The sequence below is a fragment of the Vipera berus genome (genome assembly GCF_964194415.1).
Source record: "Vipera berus genome assembly, chromosome: 3".
Taxonomy (NCBI): domain Eukaryota; kingdom Metazoa; phylum Chordata; class Lepidosauria; order Squamata; family Viperidae; genus Vipera; species Vipera berus.
The window spans coordinates 73,933,764-73,958,106 of NC_138204.1; the positions used below are offsets into that span (position 1 = coordinate 73,933,764).

The following is a 24,343-nucleotide window of genomic DNA, read 5'->3' on the forward strand; positions in this document are numbered from 1 at the left end:
AGATAGATAGATAGATAAACACATATGTAAAAGTGCTGAGTGCCAAAAAGTGCCTTAATAAGCCTCTCTTAAAAAGCAACTGAAGCTATCAAATAGAACATGTATGATTGACTGATAAGCAAAACTATGAGCTGAGGTTGAAAGTTAAATTCCACAGTTTCTCTGATGGACAGCAATGATGTAATATATATAGTAAGCAATTTTATTGTTTAACTAGCAGCTAATGGTCTTTCAAGTCTGAAATAATGCCAACTTAGGGTATAACCTCTGTTATTTTCCCTGATTCAACATGCCCTATCCTAGCACCAGCTTTGCTCCCTTCCGTGTAGTGCATGGCAGAGATGTCATTCCCATACCTGAGTACAGCCAGGAGAAGTCACTGCCTTGCCAACCCAGGGAGTGGATGATGCACATGAGGAATGTGTGGGGTGCAGTGAAAGAGGCCCTGGTAAAAGCCGGGGAGACCACCAAGGCGCAGGCAGACAAAAAGAGGAGGCCCCAGAAGCCCTTCCAGGTGGGAGACTTGGTGTACCTCTCCACGAAGTACCTTTTAAATTAACCTTTATCAATATTACATTCCTTTTTAGCCTTATTTCCATCACCAACAGAGAGACATTTTTGCCAAAATCTACAACAAGGAATAATGATCTGGTTCTTTGTTGTAGCTTCGGCCAGGACTGGGGTTGGCAAGACAGCAACAAATAATTCTCTGCCAGACAGAACAATTAGGTTGGAATGGATTCTCCACTTTTCGAACATCCATTGCCTCAAAAAGATGGTAGAAAGAAGCTTACAATTTAAACCTTGGCAAATACCTAGAGCTTCATTCTCCTGTTCGGAAATAAAAAGATTTTCTCTATTTCTTCTTTCTTGTCTTCAATAAAACAGCTTAAGTCATTTCTCAAGTCTGTGAAGTGGAGTTGAATTTTTGGAGAGTTGATATTAACTGCACTGCCTGGTGGGATTCTGGCAGGCCTTCCAGATGACACAGGAGAAATATGCTTACAAAAATGTATTCACTTTTGCATTGTGAGAAGATTGTGAACAAAATGTGAGCAACATTTCAATACATAAAGCAAACAGAAGGCTAAGTTTTAATAATATCCTACTTTCCCTGTGGAACAAACTACTGCTTCATCACAGAATATCTCTCTCTCTCTCTCTCTCTCTCTCTCTCTCTCTCTCTCTCTCTCTCTCTCTCTCTCTCTCTCTCTCTCTCTCTCTCTCTCTGTGTGTGTGTGTGTGTGTGTGTGTGTGTGTGTGTGTGTGTGTGTTTCAATTGTTTTAAACATATCTATCTACAGTCTTACTGCCAGAAAAGCAATGCAAGACGGTCCGAACAATCACAATTGGCTGGAGGAGGATCCATCATGCGCTCAATGAGCAGAGCGCTGAACTAAACAAGCTTACAAACGGTCCAACCTTCAATGCTTTCTCTGATGACCCTGGCAGAGGACCAGCAAAAGCTTAGATTAGGTAGATATGTTTCATATGGTTGCTTTTTATTGTTTCTAATGACCTTTTAACAATAAATGACTGTTTTTATCCATCCCAGTGTTCAAGGACTTTATACTTTAAGTAAATATGCCTGGGATTCGTATTTTAAAAATTATTAAGAATATATATATATATATATATATATATATATATATATATATATATATATATATATATATATATATACATATACATACATACATACATACATACATACATACATACACACACATATATATATATATATATATATATATATATATATATATATATATATATATATATATATATATATATATATATATATATATATATATATATATATATATATATATATATATATATATATATATATATATATATATATATATATATATATATATATATATATATATATATATATATATATATGAGAGAGAGAGAGAGAGAGAAGGGGGGGAGGGGGGAAATGACCCTAAAAATAAATAAACAGTATAGAATCCGTTTCCGAATATTGTACTGTTACAGAGCATAAATGGAATTCAAGGCATTATAGGCTTAGAAAAGAAACATAATACATAATAAGAAAAAATGGCAGGGAAATTTGGGCACAGATAATCTTAAAAAGTGATACTTGGCTTGGCTAATATAAACTTGATTGGTGTTACAAATTTGAACACAAGTACAATATTATAACAAGTAATCCTCACTATTCTGTGTGTCAATTCATAATTAGAAACAGACTACGAAGACAACTGCTTATTTACTTTTTTTACTTGCTTTTTTTAATAAAAGTAATCATTAATGCATGAATGATGTAATGTGTAGCTTGCTCCCAGCTCTCTATAACACCATTCTCCGCATCCCATATGGATCTACAGGGCAAAATAATAATTAAAAGAGAAGATCTCATCGTGCCTATGGCAGTACATCTAAATTGTGAAAAGAGTACTGCACAGAAAATGACACAATCAAAAAAGGGTGGAGATCTTTAAATGGCTGTGTAAAATTGGAAATAGGTTGATGACTGAATTAGGTGAAGCAAGAAAACACCTTACATCTCCTCCTAGCAATTGGCTGAGTTTTCCATTCCTGTCCATGACACACATGGAGAAATATATATACAAAGAATTAAAATAGAATCAATGAGAAACATAATTAATTACACATAGGAAAGCAGCTAATGAAACTAATCAAAGTACACAGCGTGTTAATGAAAGTTAGCAGCTGGGACCAAATTATTGCATTAGGCATAGCCAGAGAGCAACTGAAAATACATTCTATCCAGAGCTAATAGCTTATGGCATTGTTCTATATACAGTTACAAAGGAATCACTGAGGCAAAGCTCCCGCTGTCCTGCCTGCAATAAGTATAGTTAACATGTTTAATTGCACTCATGCTACTTGGTTGCATTAACAACCAACGAATTTTTCCTCAATTATTTTTATATGGCATTGAATAATTTAATTTTAAAGCTAAATACAGAGGTAATTGTATGCATGCTTGAAATATTTGCTGCTTAAAAGTCAACATTTGCTAACAATTAGCACAACAGGCTACAGCTGTGTTTTCTTTATTTGGAAAAGCTGAAATATTTGAATTTATGCATTATATTTAATCATCAGCTTCTTTTTTTGAGTGTTGTCAAAATCAGCATTAGAAGAAACATATACAGGGTTAGCTAGAAGTTGATTAACTTTTTTTGTCTAAAACATTTAAACTACACGTCAAAATTAGGTTTGTGTTCATTTTCCTTACCTTCTTAGTTAGTCCTCATACTTTGCAATAGGCACAGCAGTGCCTGAACTGCCAATGACTGGTAATGAGTACAATAATTTTACACGAGGTTCCTTCACCACTTTAAGTTTTGCCTTAGATTGTTCAAATCTCTCCCTTGCCATTACGTGCGTCATGTATTTCCTAAATATTTTCTCTTCAATATTTTGTTTTTGTAACATCTGTTGCCTGGTGGGGGGGGAGAGAAATGGAAAAGAATTCATAATTATTACCAGTTCTAACTCAGATATTGAAAACTCTCCCTTCTATTGTTGTCGTGATTGAGCTTAGAGTGGTGCACTGGCCTAGAGGTGAAGATGCTTGCCTCCCACTCTAAAGGTTGAGAGAGTTCAATCCTAGGTAGCAGCAGATGTTTCCCTATTTGGGCACAAAGAATAAATATCTGCTGTGAACTCTGCATAGGTATCAGGAAGGGCATCCGACCAGTAAATGCTCAGCTCCATCCAGTCACCCTGACTCCACCCCAATAAAAGGGATTATAAAGGTTCATAAAAAGAAAAAAAAAACTGGACTTGGTACCGTATTTTCCAGCGTATAAGACGACCCCCTACATTTCCTGTTAAATTATAGGGTTTGGGCTATACACGCCGTATAAGACTACCCCTCTTCCAACGCACACCAAATAAAAATTAAAAAACATCAGATTTGATTTTAATATGGTAATTTTAATTCAAATGCTTATGACATGCAGGTGCTTAGTAGGAAAACTGTCACTTATAAACATAAGGCTGTTTGTCATCAAACATGTAAACATAAAACAGTGCAAGTGGATTAAATAATAATAATAATAATAATAATAATAATAATAATAATAAGAAGAAGAAGAAGAAGAAGAAGAAGAAGAAGAAGAAGAAGAAGAAGAAGAAGAAGAAGAAGAAGAAGAAGAAGAAGAAGTTGGAGGGGACCTTGGAGGTCATCTAGTCCAACCCCCTGCTAAGGCAGGAAACCAATGGCTGTCCAGTCTCTTCTTAAAAACTTCCAGTGTTGGAGCATTCACCACTTCTGGAGGCAGGTTGTTCCACTGGTTAATTGTTCTAACTGTCAGGAAGTTTCTCCTTAGTTCTAGGTTGCTTCTCTCCTTGACTAGTTTCCAGCCATTGCTTCTTGTCCTGCTTTCAGGTGCTTTGGAGAATAGCTTGGCTCCCTCTGCTTTGTGGCAGCCCCTGAGATATTGGATCACTGCTATCATGTCACCCCTTACCCTTCTCTTCGTTAAACTACAGATACCCAATTCCAGCAACTGTTCCCTATTTATTTTATTTATTTATTTATTTATTTTATTACATTTATATACCGCCCTTTCCCGAAGGACTCAGGGCGGTTTACAGGGTAATTAAAAACCAAGATACAAAAGTTAAAAACAAGTTTAAAAAAAATTACATTTGTCCCTGTATAAATAAAACCCCAGTTAAAATAAGATTAATCCTCAGCCTGGGCCAGAGAGCTCGAAGAGCCAGGTCTTCAGGTCCCGGCGGAATGAACGGAGGTCGGGGGCAGTCCTCAGCTCCACTGGCAGCTGGTTCCAAAGGGCAGGCGCCCCCACTGAGAAGGCCCTATCCCTGGGTGTCGTCCGCCGGCAATCTCTTACCGGTGGCACCCTGAGAAGACCCTCCCTGTGGGAGCGCACTGGACGAAGGGAACTTGATGCCGGCAGCAGGTGTTCCCTCAGATATCCCGGACCCAAGCCATGTAGGGCTTTATAGGTCATCACCAGCACCTTGAATCTCACCCGGAGGGCAACCAGAAGCCAATGCAGCTCGCGGAGTAGAGGTGTTACATGGGAGTATCGGGAGACCCCCATCACAACTCGCGCGGCCGCATTTTGCACCAGCTGAAGCCTCCGAGTGGTCCTCAAGGGCAGCCCCATGTAGAGAGCGTTGCAGTAGTCTAAACGGGAGGTCACGAGCGCATGAGTGACTGTGCGTAGGGCATCTCGGTCCACGTAGGGCCGCAACTGGCGCACCAGGCGAACCTGGGCAAAAGCCCCCCTGGTCACGGCTCCTATATGGTCTTCAAAATTGAGTCGTGAATCCAGGAGGACGCCCAAGTTGCGAGCCCTATCAACGGGGGGTAACACCTATTTTCCTAATTAACTTTTTCACTTTTCCTAATTCACTCTAAAGCTTTCCCTGCGCAGAGCCTTAAGTAACACCAGCTGCCTGCAATTAGTGCAGGTTCACATCCCACCAGGCTCAAGGTTGACTCAGCTTTCCATCTTTCCAAAGTAGGTAAAATGAGGACCCAGATTGTTGGGGGCAATAAGCTGACTTTGTAATAATGCTGCTTGGGTGTGTGTGTGTGTGAAAGCCCTAATAAACAGGCATATACACAGAATGAAGGCTATTGCTAAGCACATTGATTTGTGCTTTAAATTGTAAGCCACCCTGAGTCTTCGGAGTAGGGCAGGATATAAATGGGATTTATTTATTTATTTTTTAAAAAAGACCAAATGGGAGATCCGCTCCAGGTTTTCCAGCCAGCCCGCCCAGTTCCTGAGTCAAATGTGTCCTTAGAGCTAAGCCGCTGCTCTGGCTGCTGCCTTCCCCACCTGCCTTTCAAGTTGGGATATACTACAGCTGCTCTTCAACTTTAGAAGGAAAGACGCCCAGACCCCAGCCTGTAAAAAATCACAGACTGCAGCTTCTTCTCTAATTGGTCCCGCTTTCCCTGCGCAGACTAAATGGGAGATCCGCTCCAGGTTTTCCAGCCAGCCCTGTCCCTAAATTTTCAGCACCCGGCGTATAAGACGACCTCTGACTTTTGAGAAGATTTTCAAGGGTTAAAAAGTAAGTCTTATACGCCGGAAACTATGGTATGTTCTTTTTTTACTTTCCATTTTAATAAATCAATTAATCAATGATTTTTATGTCACATTTTAGTGACATAAATGGTAGCGGTAAGACCCCACATTTATTTTGCTCATTATAGAATAGCTCTAAAACATAGGTAACTAGCTCTAAAACATAGGTATACGGGCAAAGATTATTCATCAGGATGCTAATAAAATAATAAATAAAGTACACTGTGATATTCGATATCCCCAGTCAAAAACAACAGATACCATACCTTAATGTATTACTAACATTATCTAAAATATATAATTATAGAATATAATGAATGGGTACTGTAGTATTAACTATAGTTTTCTAAGAATTTTTTAGAAATGCATTTTTTTTCCTACTTGCACTCTTTTTTAAAATTTAGGATACTTTATTATTAACAGCGATTTGTTCTATTATATCCCGCATAGCAAATCAGACAGCAGTAAGTTGGTTAAAGATACCTTGGGTCAGTTTTAGCAGGGTAGGGCACACATCCTGGGCAAGGGCACAATTACCCTGTCACCCAGTGCTCCTGAGTTATCTGCTGCATTCAGGCATTTTTCTCTGGCTGTTGAGGAGCCCACATGGCCTATCAAAAGCTTCAGAAGACCTCCCAAGTCCTGCTAGTTCAAGCTCCAAGGTGGCCTTTGGGAAACAAGGTTTCATGTGACCAGGTCCTGCGTTGGATAGACTGCACGGATGTGATGGTACAGGAAGAGGTGCATGGCAGATGCTTGAGAACACTGGGCAACAAGGACAATTGTGCCATTACCCAAAACTTGTGTGCCTTGGAGAACAGCACTCAATGGTAGCAGTGGCACAAGAACTAAAGTTAAGGCCCGGGCCATAGGATTTGTCTGAGACTGCCAAAGGCCCGAGACTCTACTTCTGCCTTGGCCTAGTGCTGCAGTCGAGTGCTGCTGTGCAGGGTGGCCTAGATGTGGGAGGAGAGATGGGCAGAGAGGAGGAGCTGCAATACATGCTAACTTTTTATCTCGTGACTGTAAGGATGTTGCAACATTCATAATTATGAGCATGCCTTGTAATTCCCTGTCATAATTTGAAACAGTCACGGATCTAATGGTCAGAGTCCACCTGTACTGCAGGCTCCATTTCTGGTTCTGCTGACAAGTGCTTATATATTTCCTTACTATTTCTTTTTTGTTACAGCCTCTGCTCTACAAATACCTTCCCTCTGAGTTATGTTGTGATTCAGGGTCAGCCTGTGGGTTCGGCAGTTGGGTCGGACGATTCAGAGGAGGAGGAGGGAGGTGTTGGAGAGCTTGCTGAGGGTGCTGGAGAGCTTGCTGATGAGGCTCCACAGAGCCCTCAGCCAGGCCCCTCCCACCTGGTCACGACGCAGACCCAGCTATGTGAGCCTGACAGCGTGGATGAAGATGACCCACAGCTGGCCCTGTTCAAGGATGCCCGACGCAGGAGGCAGTCAATCAGGAGTAAACAGAGGAAGGCAATGGGGCACCTCGGAAGGAGGCAGAGAGAAGCCACGCCCTGAACTGTTTAAAAGGGGAATGTGTGGGAGGGCTGGTTTGCTGAAGGCAACCGTTTGAATAGCTCCTGTTTCATGGTTCGTGTCTTGTTTTGCTCTGTTTTATGTTAATAAATTTGGCAGGCTTAGTTCCAGCCTCTTGCCATTTGTAAAGGGGTTGTCCCTGCCTTTTCTGCAGGGCCGGTAGTAGGCTGGTACAGAACAAGTTACGACAAGTCTCTACCCTTGTATCCTCTTGGAGAGCACTTAAAACCTGGCTCTTTCTCCAGGCATTGGGATAGGGTGATGCCAGGGTAGGATGAGAATGTGGATTCATTAAAGAAGTGTGGCTATGCACCAGGTTTTTTGGGGGGGGATTTTATTGCTATTGGTTTTCTATTGTTTTCCTATGATTTTTATCAGTTGCATGTTACTCAGAGTTGTTTTGAGATTCAGGAGGCTATAGAAATGTGGCAAATAAATAAATATCATTAGGTTTACAGGTTGCCTTTATTTCATACCAACTCTAGGCAGTGTTAAACGTATTTAATATTTTAGAATGTACGGCTGGGCTATTTTTGTTAGCATTTGATGTATTGTTTATACTTGCATTTGAAGTATTCAGAATGCTATTGTAGAAACAATGAACAAATAATCAACCAGGGGGATATATAATGGGATATCATTTTACATGTGGAATATATTATATTTCATCCAAAAGGAAGTTGTTTTGGCTTCCATTCTTCCACTTCATTTTTCCATAACATTTCCTCTTTCAACATGGGCCACAGTCCCCTCCATTCAGGCAGGTCAGCAGGAAGAATTTTCAAAGACTTCTGCAGACTAGTCAAGAAGGGAGATGATAATCTGAATCCAGCACATATCTTGAATGAGGAAATATAACAGTCAGAATTGAAAATTAATGTCTCATTCCTCTCATTCCAATTCCTTTCCCTTTTTAAAAAACAAACTGTAATTAACTATGTAAAAAATAATAATTTTCAGTTAATCAAATTCACTTTTACAGTCTTTGCTAGATTTTTTATGCATCAAGTGTTTCATTAACTTCTTTCTGTAAAGACAACAATAAATGTTGGCAACAATAGACATTAATTTAATTAATTTCCTACCAAACACAACTAACAAATAAAGACTTTTAACTAACATACATTTTTTTTCTGCTGTATCGAATAAGCCAATGCAGAGGATAATAGAGGAAAAAAAGAATGACAGTTCATATTACATTTTAGCAAAAGATTATTCATTGACTTAATGAAGCAAAAGAAAATCTGCTCCAAAACAACAGAGTTGCCCACATGTCTCTAATGTCATAATTTTAAAACAATAAGATTGTTCAGGTGTAAATGGGCTTAAATCTGTTTGTTATTGGGGCTTTTTTTTTGACAAACTAAAATTTAACTAATTCTGAGGCCAGAATTTCAGTTTGTGGCTGGGTAGGGGGAAGCCTTTGACACTATAAACCAAGCAAGGAACTAAGAGAAAATACTAAAAGAAAGAAAGAAAGAAAGAAAGAAAGAAAGAAAGAAAGAGAGAGAGAGAGAGAGAGAGAGAGAGAGAGAGAGAAAGAAAGAAAGAAAGAAAGAAAGAAAGAAAGAAAGAAAGAAAGAAAGAAAGAAATATAACCCATAAAAATAAACTGCTCCCGTAAATCTCGTTTTTTGGTTTTATTTATAGTTGCCCTAGGTATCGTTGGATAATCTGGCTAAAATACATGATTTACCAAGCCCTAACATTGTTATATTTTGGACTTGTCTTATCTTACATAAAGAATGTATTTTTATACATTTTTTAAATAAATGTACCATTCATAAAAAGAAGACATCTCTCTCTCTCTCTCTCTCCACACAAACATACACAAAGACAAAGAAATAGCTTGCTGAATTACAGATACAGATTCCAATAGCAGCTTAAATTTTTAATATTTTATTAATCCTGCTTAAGATCTAATTTTTTTAAATAAATCATTTTAAATAAAAATCTGAACAGTCTGTAGTCCTCCACATATATTTCATTCCATAAGGATAATCCACTGTCTTACCTAGCTTTTGAAGCAAACATAATTAGAGCTTCCTGATAAAAGTAGCAACAAGCAATATTTTGCATCAGTGACTTTATTTTCATAAGAAAGTGTATCAAACCCATGAAATATACCAATAAGGTAGAATGCTGGGTGAATAGTTAATTCCTATGTCTAGCATCATTGTTTCATTTAATTACCTCATTACTAATTAGTCACCTGTATTAGCAAAATCATACAATAAGCATTTACAAAGAAATTAAAAACAGAATTAAGAGTTTCCTCAGTCTCCAAGTCCAAAAGCATGTTAAGTTTAACAATGGGCCTTTGTACACCTTACCCTTGCTTACCTACATAAAATTAAAGATTGTTTATTGAATTAAATAGGAAAGAATAACAGTGGTGTACATAAAAATACTGTTGCTAAGGTTATAAATTCTTCTGTCCTAAGATATTGCTGAGAGTAGTTCGCCTGGGAGGATAAAAAATTGTCAAAAAACATTTTAAGTATAAACTCTATGGATATCTTAGGGCCCGTTAGGACTATGCCTATTGCCTAACTGGTTGGGTTGGCAATATATAAACCAAGACTGTATGGTTGCAGTTAAAGCTGTAATGTATACCTTTAATAGTGAATGCACTGCGCTATACTTTCTGCTGATTGGTCAGAAATGTCCCTAATGGCCATAAGAGGGAGCTAGAGACACGGCGTCTCTCTCTCTGTTACAATTCATGTCTCTCTGCTATTGATTACTGTTTGTCATGGTTTGTGGTTTGCTTTGCTACTGTATGCAGAACCTGAAGAACTGTGATTAATGTGTTTTGACTTACTGCCTGGTAAGACGACTCTGTAGTGGATAATCCTTGGACTGTTGTTATCGGCTATACTTTAAGTGTCTGTGTATGACCTGGACTGTTTCTTGGACTGTGCTATTACTTTATCCTACAAGTAAACTCTTTACACAACTCAGTGTAACTGTGTGGTTGCTGTACACAATTCATTACTCTCACAATCCTGTTTTTCCGTGCAAACTCTTGTGTCTTTTTAAGAGTAGCTCTGCACATCCTTTTCAGGGCCTTTCCAAAGTTGCAGTGCTAACTACTCAGCCTTGCTATTCCCATCAGCACTCTCCAACCTGCCTTTGTTGCCAATCACTGCCAATCACCTAACCTTTCTCCATCAAAATAAGCCTAGCAGATTTTACACACTTTGGACTCATTTTGGGTAATATCAGAATAAGGGGAAAACTCTATTTTAAGACTGGTACAGCTAATCATAACTTAAGTCCATCTCACTCATAAGCTAAGAACAAGATGATGGCAACTTCAGGGAAAGAGGGTAAAAGTGACAAAATATGCCTTGGGATGCAAACTGGCCTTTAGCTAGATACATGAGATGTCCCAATGCACATGTAAAAATGTCGAGAGTTTTTATTGTGAGCTTGAAAGCTCATTCTCACAAACCCACAGCCAAACTCTGCCAGGAATTATCCAGAACCAAAGACAAAGGTACAGAAGGATGAAAGAAACAATGAATATACAAAATCAACTACAACCATTGCAACCAATTCTACATGGGACAAACATTACGTCAATTAAAAACCAGGATCCACGAACACTGGCTGGCAGTCAAACACCATGATCCCAAATCCTTAATCTGTATTCACACTGATACCAAACAGCACCAGTTCGATTGGAGCAACACGAAAAATCATTGGCCACACTACCACCCACCACTCTCTTGAGTTCATCAAAGCCTGGCAGTCCATAAGCAATTCCATCAACAGACACATCGACCTACAACCAGCCTATGATCCTCTCAGAATCCAAATCAACTACACAGCCAACCAGAGAAAAGCACCGACCCTCAACCAACCCACAGAAGCCCCCCCAACAAGCACTTTACCTCCCAATGACTCTGACCTGATGTAACTTCCCCGTAACAAGACCCATTGTAACACTCCCACTGACAACTCTCACCTATCACAAGACCCATCACAAGACCGTCACTTGACACACCCGCACCTGAAGCCCTTATATACACTGACATCCCCTAAACTCTGCTGAGGATGTTACCTAGCCTGGTAACAAAATGTCCGTAAACCAACCCACAAGCTTGAAGAACGAACTGTTACCCTCTTCCTACACCCGAGCTACAGATATTCACCAATATTGCAAGCTTTTGTGACATCTTGATATACATTTCCTGCAGGGCCACTGTTAGGTGAAAGTGGGGACATTTCATTTCTCTTTATAGTTACAGAGAGAAAGCTGTTCACCTATACGAAAAAAACAAATAAAGCCAATACCAACAGTATGAATTACAAAAACATTTCCTATGACATATATATTTTCCATCTATTTTATTTATTGTTATTGCCCAAAAGCTCAGTGAAACAGGAAATGTTTTGCGTTCACAAAACTGGTTCAGTCCCTAGCCTGTGATCAGACATGTCAAACTCATGGCCTGTGGGCCAAATTGGGCCTCCAGTGGGTTTAGATATGGCCTGCGGGGCCACCCTGGAGATGGCAAGGGTGCCACCCCTGCTGGCCCTGGCCCTCCCCAGCCTAGCCGGGTGCATGCATAAGAGGTAGTGAGCACGCGGGGGCTGGCAGTGCCTGCTAGCAGCTGCAGCTCATTGGGCCCTTGGCCGCTCATTGGTCGGCAGCAACGGCCAGCTGGAGGTGAGCTGGTGCATCCATTAAGCTGCGCTCAGCCCCATGCCACATACACTGCACTTGCAAACTTTGCAGCACTGCAGCTCTCACAGTACAGGTGGGTTTGAGTGCCACAGCCATCAGGCCAGCCTTTGAGTGGCAGGCAGTGGCAGAGGTGTGGGGGGAGGCACACAATCTGGCTCTTCAGATGCGCTGGGCAGACACCCTGACGCCGTCCCATCCCAGCCATAGCAACAGTGGGCAAATAAAGACAGATGGTGGAGGCATGGAAAGGCAGACTAGCTGGTCATTGTAACTGCCACATTGCAGCCACTGCCCACTCAGCCTCTGCCATCCAACCTCTTCCTCTAGCTCTGGCCGCACATGTGGGATGAGCATCCCACCCACCCCTACACCTTTGACAGCTCGGGGAAGGGGAAGAGCAGAAAGTTCTCATCCCCAAGAGGAAGCCGGGACTTCTTTCCCTGCTCTGTTCTGTCCTGCCTGAGCCCAGCCCTGGAGCTGCCCTGTGCTGGAGTTGGGATGCCATTTGAGGCTCACCCTCCAATCCCACCTTCCCCCCTCACTCCCACTCAGCCACACCCTACGTGCACCACCCTCAAGCACCTTGGGATCCTGCAGCCAGGTCACCTCCGCCCCACCACCTGCCTTGCCTCACCTTGCTTCACCCCATGGCGGCAGCACAGGCTAAGCAGCAGCCACTCCACCCAGCAGGAATCATGCTGCCTCTCCACTCTCCTCCAGCCCGGGAAGCCCAGTCTGGCCAAGGAGAGCGAGCATAGCAGCAGCAGTCTTGAGGAGTAGGTAAGTATGGGTGGGTGCCTCCCTGAGGAAGTGGAGCTGGGATGGGCAGGGCAGCTACGCATCCAGCATGAGTGTTGTGTTCCCCTCTCTGGCCCTGCCATACAGTGGAGAGGGTGACCCGGAGCCAGCCCCATACCAACACTCGGCTCGTACTACCCCATGCTCCCATCTCCCCACCTTTTGTCCCACAGGCCAGGTCTTGTCCGCCACCTGACCGATGGGATGAAAGGGTGGGGAGCGTGGGGTGGCATGAGCCGAGCATTGGCAGTGGCCAGCTCTGAGTCGTCCTCTCCGCCATGTGGCAGAGTTGGAGAGGGGCAAGGCTTCTCTGGTGGACGGCGCTTTGGTGCCCATCCAGGTCTCACCTTCCTCTGCTGGAGACCTCCCAGCCTCCCAGGATATCCCAAAGCTTATTTAAATAAACAGACATACCTTTCCTCCTGGAAATGTTTATACACCTCTTTTCGTTCTTTTTGTTCTTGTCTAATTCCTTCAAGAACTTTTTTTCTTTCATTGTGGATTTCCAAGTTTTTTCTCCACCCATCAAGTTTTAATAAACCTCTAGTCAAAGAGGTATGCTGAGTACTAAAGCGCTGAATGAATGAGTTTTCTATTAGCTTTCCTTCTTTCTTTTCTAAAAAAGTATTATATTTTTTTCTCATCCTAATAATCAACTGGGATTTTCCCTGTTTGGACTTTTTAAAATGAACTGTATCCATCATCTTTTCCTTTTCATAATTCCTCTGAACATTATCTATTCTTTCTTCTTGTAAATGATGAATGTATTCTTTGGCTTCACTTTTGTCAATCAACAGCCGCATAACATTTCGCTCCTTCTTAGCTTGCAGATCCAACTTCTGACTTTCCCAATATGCTTTTTCAATGGCATATAAAGGGTGAAGTCTTACAGATCCATATGCTTTCGCAAAGACTCTCTTTTCAAGACTGCCAGGTTCATTCATTGGCAAAGTTTGCTGTGCAGGATGTATGAAGTTACGCATATCATGTGCAGTATCAAAAAAATTTCTCTCTCTCTCTTTGTACATTTTCCGATGTTCATTCAGAGAATAAAAAGGCATTTTAGATCCCGAAAGTCTAAACATAGTTGCCATCTTCATTTCATTTTTTTCTCTCTCTGTGAAATCTAACATGAAACAATTCAATAGTTATATTGTTATATCACAAAACGATTTTAAATACTGACAAAATGATCATTAAAATTGCCAATATACTATTTATTACCCTGATTACAACTACAACAACTACATGAATGAGACAGGAAAGAATTATATTACTGGTGAAATTCAGTCCTGAAATTGAAAGCTGCCTGTAACCCAATGAGAAAACTCAGGATTGCTTATTTGTTTGTAATCTCAAGTCATGTAATGAAAATCTGGACCTGTTAAAGGTCTTGTGATAAACTCCCACTGAAACCAATGGAGCAAATTAATCAAACATATACTTCATTGTTCAAAGTTGGGTACAACTGCAACCATCTGTAATCATTTTAAAGGTGTTTGACTCTAATTTATTTTCTTAGCTTCTAATTGATTGAAAAGCTTCATGCTGATTACTTCTTTGTTCCTGAGCATCAACACTCATTCACAACTTGCAATGGCTAAGTCTCAAAAGTGAGAAACATTTGAATAAAGGCACTCCAAATTTATACTGGAAAAGTGAATAACAAGAAAGGATATTTTATTGGGTGTGTAAAAAAGCTACAAAATTCTGGATTCAAATACCTATTCTGATTCATAGGCTTTTAAAGATTACTACACAATCCAAACCAGATTTTTTTCCTTTTGATATTGATGGACAAAAAGTTGGAAAAATGTTATGGAACTGCGCTTTTGTACCTGATAATTGTAGCCAGATTTATGGTATGCAGAAAGATGGAAAAATTCAGCACTATCCAGAAAGGAGGAATGGTTGCTGAAGATGATGGAACTTGCTGAGAAGGCTAAATTGACTATTTTGGTCAGAAAAAAAAAATAATATCCACATTTATTGCTGACTGAAAATACCTGATAGATTATTTGCATGAAAAATAAAAATGAATTTATGCTTTATGGTTTTGGTGATTAGACAGAACAGATTATAAAAAGAACAATGCTCCCTTGTAACCACAGAGTAAGAAGTAAATTTAAATTGAATTAATAACTGCTGGAAAGAAGATTGGAAGCTACTTCTTTGTATCTTTTTTCTTTCTTTTCTATTTTTCTTTTCCCTTTCTTGCAAACACACACAAACACACACACATATTATATATCTATAAAAAAGAAACATTTAATCTGTTCTCAGGGGCCTTTCTAGAATCACCCACAAAAAAGCACCCACTGCACGTCAACTCCATAATTTTGCCAATAATTTAAGAATGTAATTCTGTTCTAGATGTACATTGTAAACTTTATCCTTGAATTCTCAATTTTATTTCCCTATTTCCAGGCTTGCACCTCCTACTAGATTAACAGTGCTCCAAAGTTGGATGGTGTCTTGACATAATTTCCTCTTTCTCTATTAGTAATTTTGGCAAACTACTTTGAGGATAAATGGGAACAAGGAAAAATATTTGTTTCACTTGTCTCTAATCCTGGCATCTTTTCCACTCTTATCAGCAATAATCAGAACAAATCCCACGTGACCTTTGGGACAAAATGTTGTATATAATTTTATTAAAACTTTTTAAAAAGATTAAAAACACAAACTAATAGAAAGCAAGAAAGAAAAAAAAGAAAAAGAAAAAAATCAACCAAAAAAACAAAAAGTGCAAGAAAAGAAAGTCAAAGAAAAGTAGAGAAGATAATATAGCTTTAATTTTTTATTATTTAAACATTTTAATAAAAATTATATGCAAAAAAGACTGCATAAAAATAAAAAATGTAATTGTGACTTAAGACTGTGATGACTATACAGAACAGATTATAGAGAGAAAAGCAGTATAACACTTCAAGATCACATGACGTGTTAATACCACTTTTAAGACCACACTTGGAATACTGCATCCAATTTTGATTGCCACAATGTAAAAAAGATATTGAGACTCTAGAAAGAGTGCAGAGAAGAGCAACAAAAATGATTAGGGGACTGGAGGCTAAAACATATAAAGAGCAGTTACAGGAATTGGGAAAATCTGGTTTAGTGAAAAGAAGAACTAGTAAGGGTGACATGATAGCAGAGTTCCAATATCTCAGGGGCTGCCACAAAGAAGAGGTCAACATATTCTTCAAAGCAGCTGAAGGCAGGACAAGAAGCAATGGATGGAAACTAATCAAGGAGAGAAGCAACCCAGAACTAAGGAGAAATTTTGTGACAGTGAGAACAATTAACCAGTGGAACGACTGTTCTCCAGAAGTTGTGGATGCTCTAACACTGGAGGTTTTTAAGAAGAGAGTGGACAGCTATTTGTCTGAAATGGTATGAGGTTTCCTGCCTGAGCAGGGGGTTGGACTAGAAGACCTCCAAGGTTCCTTCCAATTCTGTTATTCTGTGCTTCTATCTAAAGGTCAAAGCATACTTGTATTTATAACTACTGTGAAGAATAAAAGAAGTGACTGGGGCAACATTTTGAAGGGACTCAAATAATAGTACCCGCATAGGTAGTTGCTCTTTGCGCTTAGCTTTCCTTCTTTTGACCTCTCTTTGATGGGTATTCTTTTTTCTAAACACATATTTATATTTCTTTACAAAAATATGTTGCAATTATTCAAAGAAACTAAAGCTAAATGACCTTGGGTCAGCACTCCATTGTCCTGGCCTAGAGGTAAAAGAGCAATAGATGTTATTGTGCCCAAGCCTGTCCTGATTCATCAAACTTATTTTAAATTTCAGATAGCACATAATGGCTATCTATTCTCTGTATGTATTGAGGTTTGGTTTTGTTTTTCATTATTTTTATCAAGCTTTCATACCCAGGAGTGTCAAACTCGCAACATCATGTGACGTGTCGCAACGTATCGTGACTTTTTTGCCATTGCCGGCAATGGTGTGGGCACGGTTTCACTATGATGCATCCAGCCCGAAGGCTGGCAGTTTGACACCCCTGGCCTACATGCTTTATTTCTAATTTATACATAGGTCCAGGTGATAAACAGAAAAATAAGTAGAACTTGGTGAGACAAAGAAAACAGCAATTACTTTCTGGTCCCTTCTAATAAATAAGTTTTCCCCTTAATGTTAATTAACAATTATATGCAAGACACAGTATAAAAAAGACCCACATGGAATTACAAACTAATTAAGACATGTGGGAAAAAAATGGAAGAAAAATAAACAGGAACGTTGTGCAGTGGCATCAACATGGGTAAGGAAAAGGTGCCTAGCAGCAGATGGTGCCAAATATAACCTGGGAAGCTGTCCCATTTGGTGGCAAGCCAAGTCTAATTTTTTTTTACGTCATTGCTGCAAAAACAAACTAGAAACTGAATATATAATGTAAATAACTAAAATTTAATTTAATTTAATTTAATTTATTAATATTTCTATACCGCCCTTCTCCCGGAGGACTCAGGGCGGTGTACAGGGCAAGAATAAAACACTGCATTTCATTTCTTCTATATAAAAAGTAATTTAACATTTTGTTTGTTTGTCCTATGGTAAGAAGGCATTTTAAACAATGGAAGAAGTATTTGTTCTATCAAATCTACGTCTAAAGAGAATTTAAATATAAAATATATAATGGAGAATGCAAAACTTTTTATGCAAGGTATGTGACACATTTTTCTCTGCTATTGTCCAGGATAATACATCTTATAGCAAGGTTTCCTATTGGAAATAATTCAGCATTTTTTTCTTAAAATCATTTATGCAGATACAGAAGCTGCCACATACTTATGGATCCCCCAGTCTATTGCCAATATTAACAGAACTGAGTAACAGACTGAAAGACATGGGCTCTTTTTTCCTCTTTTCCTCCTAATCTCCAAATATATGCAGATAAATACACATTGGAAAATATATGTACACCAATTGATATATTTCCAAATCAAGGGAATCTCTTGGGTGTAGTAATTAAAGATGCTGGGTTTGAAGATGCACATTAAGCACATTGTTTGTGCTTAAATTGTAAGCCGCCCTGAGTCTTCGGAGAAGGGCGGGATATAAATGGGATTAAAAAAAAGATTAAAAATAAAAATCCTCAGAAAGGTGCAAAACTAGCTGGGTGAATTTGGTCCAGCAGGGCACTTCTGAAAATCTTGCCATTAAAAACTACAGGCATCTGTCCATGTAGTCACCAGGACTGACTCAAAATATGCATATTCTTATAATATTAAAAAACATACTAGGTCAAGGGACCTGCAAGAAGTGATTATGAAAATTCAACCCAACAACTCTGCCGTGTTCCTAAGTACCAGAACTGAATATTTATTTATTTATTTATTTTTGGGAGTTATATGCCGCCCTATCTCCCGAAGGACTCAGGGCGGCTAACAACAATAAAAACAACAATACAAAAGTTAAAAGAAATTAAATAAACAGCACCAATAAATAAGTTAAACTAAACAATTAAAAATTAAAAAAACATTTCTAAAAACCCTGTCGTCAGTCCAGGTCAGCCTGATGAAAAAGGAATGTTTTAAGGCCACGGCGAAAGGACCGGAGATCCGGGGCCATCCGGAGCTCAAGGGGGAGTTGGTTCCACAGGGCTGGCACTCCCACAGAGAAGACCCTCCCCCTGGGGGTCGCCAGCCGACATTGTCTAGCCGACAGCACCCTGAAGAGGCCCTCTCTGTGTGAGTGCACTGGGCGATGGGAAGTCGTTCCCGGCAGCAGACAGTCCTGCAAATATCCCGGGCCTAGGCCATGTAGAAGTTTATAATTCATATTGTTCTTGAAATGAATCATTTTACCAGGGTCTCATGTGTTAGTGGATTTATCATGTGTGACACAAAAAGAGAGAAAAATATCTTCACAGATTTTCAAAATAGCAAAAGGCAGCATGAGCAACCTATAGCAATGCATTTATTTTCTGTTAGCAGCCAAAGTTGTAAGGAACAGGTGTAAAGGGATACTAATTCTTGTTTCTGTTTTCCACAAATAAATCAGGAGTTGCTCAGAACTATAATTATGCATATTACCTTAGATTTGAATTCACTTAGTTATGAGATAAAACTGGCCTTTACAGCACACATTTTTCATTTCATAATTGTCTGGCTCATTTTCTGTTTCTGCATTTAATGGAAGATCTTCCGCTTACTTATCTCAAACCCATTGTATCCCTAACTAGTTTATTTATTTATTTTATTTATTTATTTTATTGAATTTGTATACCACCCTATTCCCGTAGGACTCAGGGCGGTTTACAGGGCAGTTAAAACCATGAAATACAAAAATTAAAATCAATTAAAACAATTAAATTAAATTCAAGCCCCAAGAGTAAATCTAAAACCCAGTTAAATTAACAACCCCACAGTCTGGACCAAACAGATCAAAGAGCCAAGTTTTCAGGTCCCGGCAAAATGAGCAAAGGTCGGGGGCAGTCCTAAGTTCTGTGGGTAGTTGGTTTCATAGGGCAGGCGCACCCACAGAGAACGCCCTTCCCCTGGGAATAACCCGCTGGCATTCATTAACTGGCGGTACCCTGAGAAGGCCCTCCCTGTGGAGGCGCACTGGACGATGGGAAGATGATGCCGGCAGCAGGTGTTCCCTTAGATAGTTCGGACCCAAGCCATTTAGGGCTTTATAGGTCATAACCAGCATCTTGAATCTCACCCAGAGGGCAACCGGAAGCCAATGTAGCTCACGGAGAAGAGGTGTTACACGGGAGTATCGGGAAGCTCCCATCAAAACTCGTGCGGCTGAATTCTGCACCAGTTGAAGCCTTCAGGTGGTCCTCAAGGGCAGCCCCATGTAGAGGGCATTGCAGTAGTCTAAACGGGAGGTCACGAGCGCATGAGTGACTGTAGGTAGAGCATCTCGGTCCGGGTAGGGACTCAACTGGTGCACCAGGCGAATCTGGGCAAAAGCCCCCCTGGTCACGGCTCCTATATGATCTTCAAAACTGAGCCGTGAATCCAGGAGGATGCCCAAGTTGCGAGCCCTATCAATGGGGGGTAATACCTCATCCCCTATTGTTAATGATGGAGAAGGTTGGTCAGCCCGAGATGCCGGTATGAACAGTCACTCAGTCTTGTCAGGATTGAGACGAAGCCTGTTTCTCCCCATCCAAATCTGGACCGCCTCCAGGCAAGGGGACATCACAGCGAGGGCATCACTGGGTTGATTTGGGGTGGAAAGAAAAAGTTGGGTATCATCAGCATACTGGTGATACCCCACCCTGAAACCACGAATGAGCTCACCCAGCGGCTTCATGTAGATGTTGAACAGGAGGGGAGAGAGGACCGACCCCTGAGGGACTCCATAAACGAGAGATCTCGGGGTGGACCTCTGTCCTCCCATCAACACCGACTGCGAGCGGCCCAGGAGGTAGGAGGAGAACCACTGTAAAACAGTGCCACCCACTCCCAGCCCCCTGAGACACCGCAGTAGGATACCATGGTCGATGGTATCAAAAGCCACTGAGAGGTCTAATAGGACTAGGACAGAGGAACAACCGCTGTCCCGAGCCCGCCAGAGATCATTCACCTGTGCGACCAATGCCGTCTCTGTGCTATGCCCGGGTCTGAAACCCGATTGGTACAGGTCGAGATAATCAGTTTCCTCCAGGAACAGAGGGAGCTGATGGGCTACCACACTCTCAACAACCTTTGCCAAAAAGCGAAGGTTGGAGACAGGACGATAGTTATTCAAAATCGCCGAGTCCAGAGTGGGCTTCTTGAGGAGGGGCCTCACCACCACCTCTTTCAAGGTGGCAGGGAAAACACCCTCACTCAAAGAAGCAGTTATTACTGCCTGGAACCAGCCTCGTGTCTTCTCCCAGGCTGCATAAACCAGCCAGGAGGGGCACGGGTCCAATAAACAGGTGGCAGAGCTCAGCCTCCTCATGATCCTGTCCACCTCATCGGGGGTCATAGGATCGAACTCAGTCCAGATAACACTCTCAAGACCCCTCGATTCCTCCCTGTCAGACTCTGTCTAGTCAGAGTCCAAGCCGGCCCGAATCTGAGCAATTTTATCCACAAGATGGCGACTGAACTCCTCAGCCTGCCCCTGCAAGGGATGCTCCCTCTCCTCCCGATGAAGGAGGGAGGGAGTAACCCAAAACAGGGCGGCCGGGCGATTATCTGCAGACGCGATGAGGGCAGCGAAGTAATTAGACTTCGCTGTCCTCATTGCAGCGAGATAAGACCTTGTAAAGGCTCTTAGCCACAATCAGTCAGGTTCAGATCGGCTGGATCTCCAACAGCACACTAGACCCCGTCTCCGACGTTTCATCTCCCGGAGCTCCGAAGAAAACCATGGAGCCCACCGGGATCTGCGTCGGGTTAGGGGTCGCAAGGGGACAACATGGTCGAGCACCTCAGTGGCAGCCCTTTCCCAGGCATCCATTAAGGCGTCGGCCAAGCTGTGAGTGAGGGAGATAGGAACAGACCCAAGCGCCATCTGGAACCGATCAGGGTCCATTAGGTGCCTGGGGCGGAACCACCTGGTCGGTTCCACAGCCCAGTGGTGGGGGGTGACATAGCGGAAGACCAGCCGCAGGAGATAATGATCGGACCATGACAGGGGGACAATAGTTGGTAAGCCCCCTCCCAGATCATCCAACCATTGTCTAGATAAGAAAACCAGGTCGAGAGTGTGACCACCCCCGTGAGTCGGACCCTGAATTACTTGAGTCAGGTCCATGGCCGTCATGGAGGCCATGAACTCCCAAGCTAACTCTGACGATACTCCTAGAGAAGGCAGGTTGAAGTCACCCAGAACAATGAGTCTGGGGAACTCCACCGTCAACCCTGAGAGGGTGTCGAGCAGCTTGGGCAGGGCCGTTGCCACACAGCTGGGCGCCAGATATGTTAGCAACAGGCCCAACTGAATCCGAGGGCCACATCTCAAGATATCCTTATCCCTATGTTCAACTTTACATAAACTCTGGGTAAATAATTGTTTTACACCCAAGGAACATTTTTTCTCATTTCTACTGGTAATAGGAGGACCCCAACATAATGGATGCTGTCCAAAGCACACAGAAATGTTTTTGACTTGGGTTTGAAATACTGTATGTCACTATAAAGGCATATATGATATTCTTCATAAAGTCATAGCAATAGCATTTAGACTTATATACCACTCCATATTGCTTTACTGTACTTTCGGGCAATTTACAATATTGCCTCCAAAATCTGGGTCCTCATTTTAGACCTCTGAAGGATGAAAGGCTAAATCAACCTTGAAGCCTGTCAGGATCAAACTCCCAGCTGTGGGCAGGGTTTGCCTGCACTATTGCATTTTAACAACTGCGCCATCAGGACTCCTACACATGCAAGTGCTTAAGAACACATAAAGTGTAATTTCACATAAAAATCTTTAAATTATGTCCACAATTTATTCCCTACTCTGAGTATATGTCCCAACTAATTTTATAAAAAAATGTAATTTTAGAAAGAAAATGTGTTAACGATCCCCTTCCTGACACACTACACATTAAAAATGCTGGTTATGTTGATATATCTAGTCTTTTTATCCTACGCTTCCATGAAAATATTTGTATGTAACATTAAAGCTTAAACACAGCAACCTTAAATGGATAAAAAATGGATTAATAAGTGAATATAACTATCAGACATCAAAGTGAAAGAATATTCACATACTATAGAAAAGACACTTGTTATAGAAGTTAGGTAACTAACCCTTCTTTGTTGACTTTGATTCCTTCTGTTTAATCTTTTTCTTTTCTTCCAGTTTGATAACAGGATATTTTAATCTTCTTAAAGTTAAACGAAATTCTTTAAGATTGTTCATGTCTATAATCTGTTAAAATCAACATTTCACTCATTAAAGATTTGGGAGAGAAAAATGCCAGAATTCTTCAAACAGCAACAGATATTTTTTTTTAGTGCAGTACAATTATGCATTATGAATTATGCTATTCTTTTTCTTCATTTTTAGCCCTTTTTTTGGAAAAAAAAAATTATTTGTCTCTTTAGGCAGCATCATGGTTTGCATGGATGAATGAATGCTTGTTCCAACCTCACACCTCTGTGCTCCTTGAATAAATTCCAGCTTTTAGACTAAACAATCCTTTCACTCATCATCTGTTACACCAAGATGCATTTCTTTGCAGCGAGTACATGACAAGGGCACCTTAGCTTTATCTGTGCAAATAAACAAGAAAAGCACTTAGTCTGAGCAGAAGCATATGCTACACCTAGGGCATTTTAAAATAACTTCAGAGCTGCTTGAGTTGAAAATCTCTGTTTACACATATCTACACGTAGAAGCTATAGTTAAATGCAGATTTCAGCCTTTATAGTCGTTTATCAGTGGAAGGCATGGAAGGGAAGAGTATGGTTTAACCAGCTTAATTAACATAAATGTTTATAACCAATAAAGAAGGTAATTTTTAGCTGCCATATTGAAAGAAAGAAAAAAGAGTTTCTGAGGTCAGCAGAGCCCAACTGCATGCTTGCTGGCAGAATGAATCAAGTGAAGGAGAAATGGGCTGAGTTGCCATTCCTTTCATCCTAGTTATTTATTCTTAAAAGGAATTTCCTGTCACTGAAACCAATGGAATGAGTCAACCTAAATTACACACCGATTGAAAAGGGAAAGACTTTGGATATAATGGGTACTTACCCTGCAGGTAACTATGGTATTCCCTTAGCACATTTTGGTTTCTTACCAATAACTGAATGCTCAATGGAAAAAAAAGTGGGATGGGATAGCCTTACAGCAAATAGTGAATCGATTTCCTCCATTAGCTTTATCTCCTTGAACGTGGGAGGATGAAACCTAAAAACTATATGGAGCTTAGATATTCTCTCAGAGAGCAGAGGTTTGGTTTAACTTTTTGTCTGAACCAATACAGATGAATAGCTAGAAGAGATAAGAATGCCTTCTTAAATGAACAGTGCAAAGAAATAGAAGAAAACAATAGAATAGGGAGGACCAGAGATCTTTTCAAGAAAATTGGAGAGATGAAAGGAACGTTTCATGCAAAAATGGGCATGATAAAGGACTAAAATGGCAGGGACCTAACAGAGGCAGAAGAGATTAAGAAGAGGTGGCAAAATTACACAGAAGAACTATACAGGATTGAGCTTAACATCCCTGATAATCACAGTGAGGTGGTCACTGACCTCGAGCCAGACATCCTAGAATGTGAAGTGAAGTGGGCCTTAGAAAAG

At 40.6% G+C, this 24,343-nt stretch overlaps 1 protein-coding gene across 1 annotated transcript in view; it reads right to left on the reverse strand.

The window, feature by feature from the left end:
* Nucleotides 1–3,243: 3,243 nt before the first annotated feature.
* LRRIQ3 (leucine rich repeats and IQ motif containing 3) overlaps nt 3,244–24,343 on the reverse strand; it is a gene marked incomplete at its 3' end in the record, with an annotated part of 57,652 nt that continues 36,552 nt past the window's right edge. Inside the window, exons 6-8 of the mRNA XM_081325494.1 lie at nt 22,847–22,967; nt 13,536–14,238; nt 3,244–3,442 (exon numbers count right to left, since the gene is read on the reverse strand). Coding sequence (XP_081181620.1) covers nt 3,244–3,442; nt 13,536–14,238; nt 22,847–22,967 — 1,023 coding nt within the window. The remainder of the gene's footprint in view (nt 3,443–13,535; nt 14,239–22,846; nt 22,968–24,343) is intronic.